Source organism: Octodon degus, unplaced genomic scaffold, assembly GCF_000260255.1.
Source record: "Octodon degus isolate 3935 unplaced genomic scaffold, OctDeg1.0 scaffold00029, whole genome shotgun sequence".
Lineage (NCBI taxonomy): Eukaryota > Metazoa > Chordata > Mammalia > Rodentia > Octodontidae > Octodon > Octodon degus.
The window spans coordinates 10,442,440-10,443,304 of NW_004524605.1; the positions used below are offsets into that span (position 1 = coordinate 10,442,440).

The following is an 865-nucleotide window of genomic DNA, read 5'->3' on the forward strand; positions in this document are numbered from 1 at the left end:
GGCGAGTAACAGAAGGCTTGATTGTTTGAGGGTAGCGCTAATCTGGTTTTGCTTGTTTTGAGACAGGGTCTTCCTGTCCCTGCCTCTTGAGGGAGTCCTGGGATTACAGGTGTGCGCCACCGTGGCCGGCTGTTTTTTTTTTTTTTGCAGAACCGGGGATTGAACTCAGACCCTTGAGCCATTTCCCCGACCCCCTGTTTTTTATTTTTTGAGGCAGTGTCTCACTATGTAGCTCAGGCTGGCCTTGTGTGACGCTTCTTCAGCTTCCTTCGTGCTGGAGTCACAGGTGCGCGCCACCACGTGGCCCCTTGATCTGTTAAGGATCCCCTTCCTGTACCTAGTGTTTGTCAATTTTAAAAACTTTGTTCAACTGAGAAAAATTGCTGAAACCTTGTTTTTTTAAAAAACAGGATGCAGTTTAAAAACAACAGGTATTAGTTTCCAAATGTGAACTTCATAGTTTAATGCATTCCACAAACCCTCTCACTCGTTCGCGACTCCTCTCCCACTGCGAATCAGTGACGTCCCCAGGACTGCTTCCCGCTCGAGTCGGGGCGCCCTCGGGGCTGCGGGGAAAGCGATGCTCGGGAGGAGAACGCGAGCCCGCGCCGCCCTGGACCCGCGCCGCCGGCCCTCCGCGGACGCACCGGGAGCGGCGCCAGGAGCCGGGACCGGTCAGCCCGACCAGGGAAGTGGCCCGAACGCCTCGGGGGAGCGACTCGCCAGTGTCGCAGCGGCGCGAGCACGCGTCAGGCTATTCGGGAATAAACGCCCGCGGGGCGGCGTAGTGCGCGCGCCATCTCGCAGCCCAGGCCGGGCAGCCCGCGCAGGGCAGTGGGCGCACGCGGGGCCGGCCTCCGGGACG

General features: G+C 58.8%; 1 protein-coding gene across 1 annotated transcript in view; it reads right to left on the minus strand.

The window, feature by feature from the left end:
* Nucleotides 1–237: 237 nt before the first annotated feature.
* LOC111816293 (atherin-like) overlaps nucleotides 238–865 on the minus strand; it is a 993-nt gene continuing 365 nt past the window's right edge. The window contains exon 2 of the mRNA XM_023713183.1: nucleotides 238–865. Coding sequence (XP_023568951.1) covers nucleotides 676–865 — 190 coding nt within the window. The 3' untranslated portion in view covers nucleotides 238–675.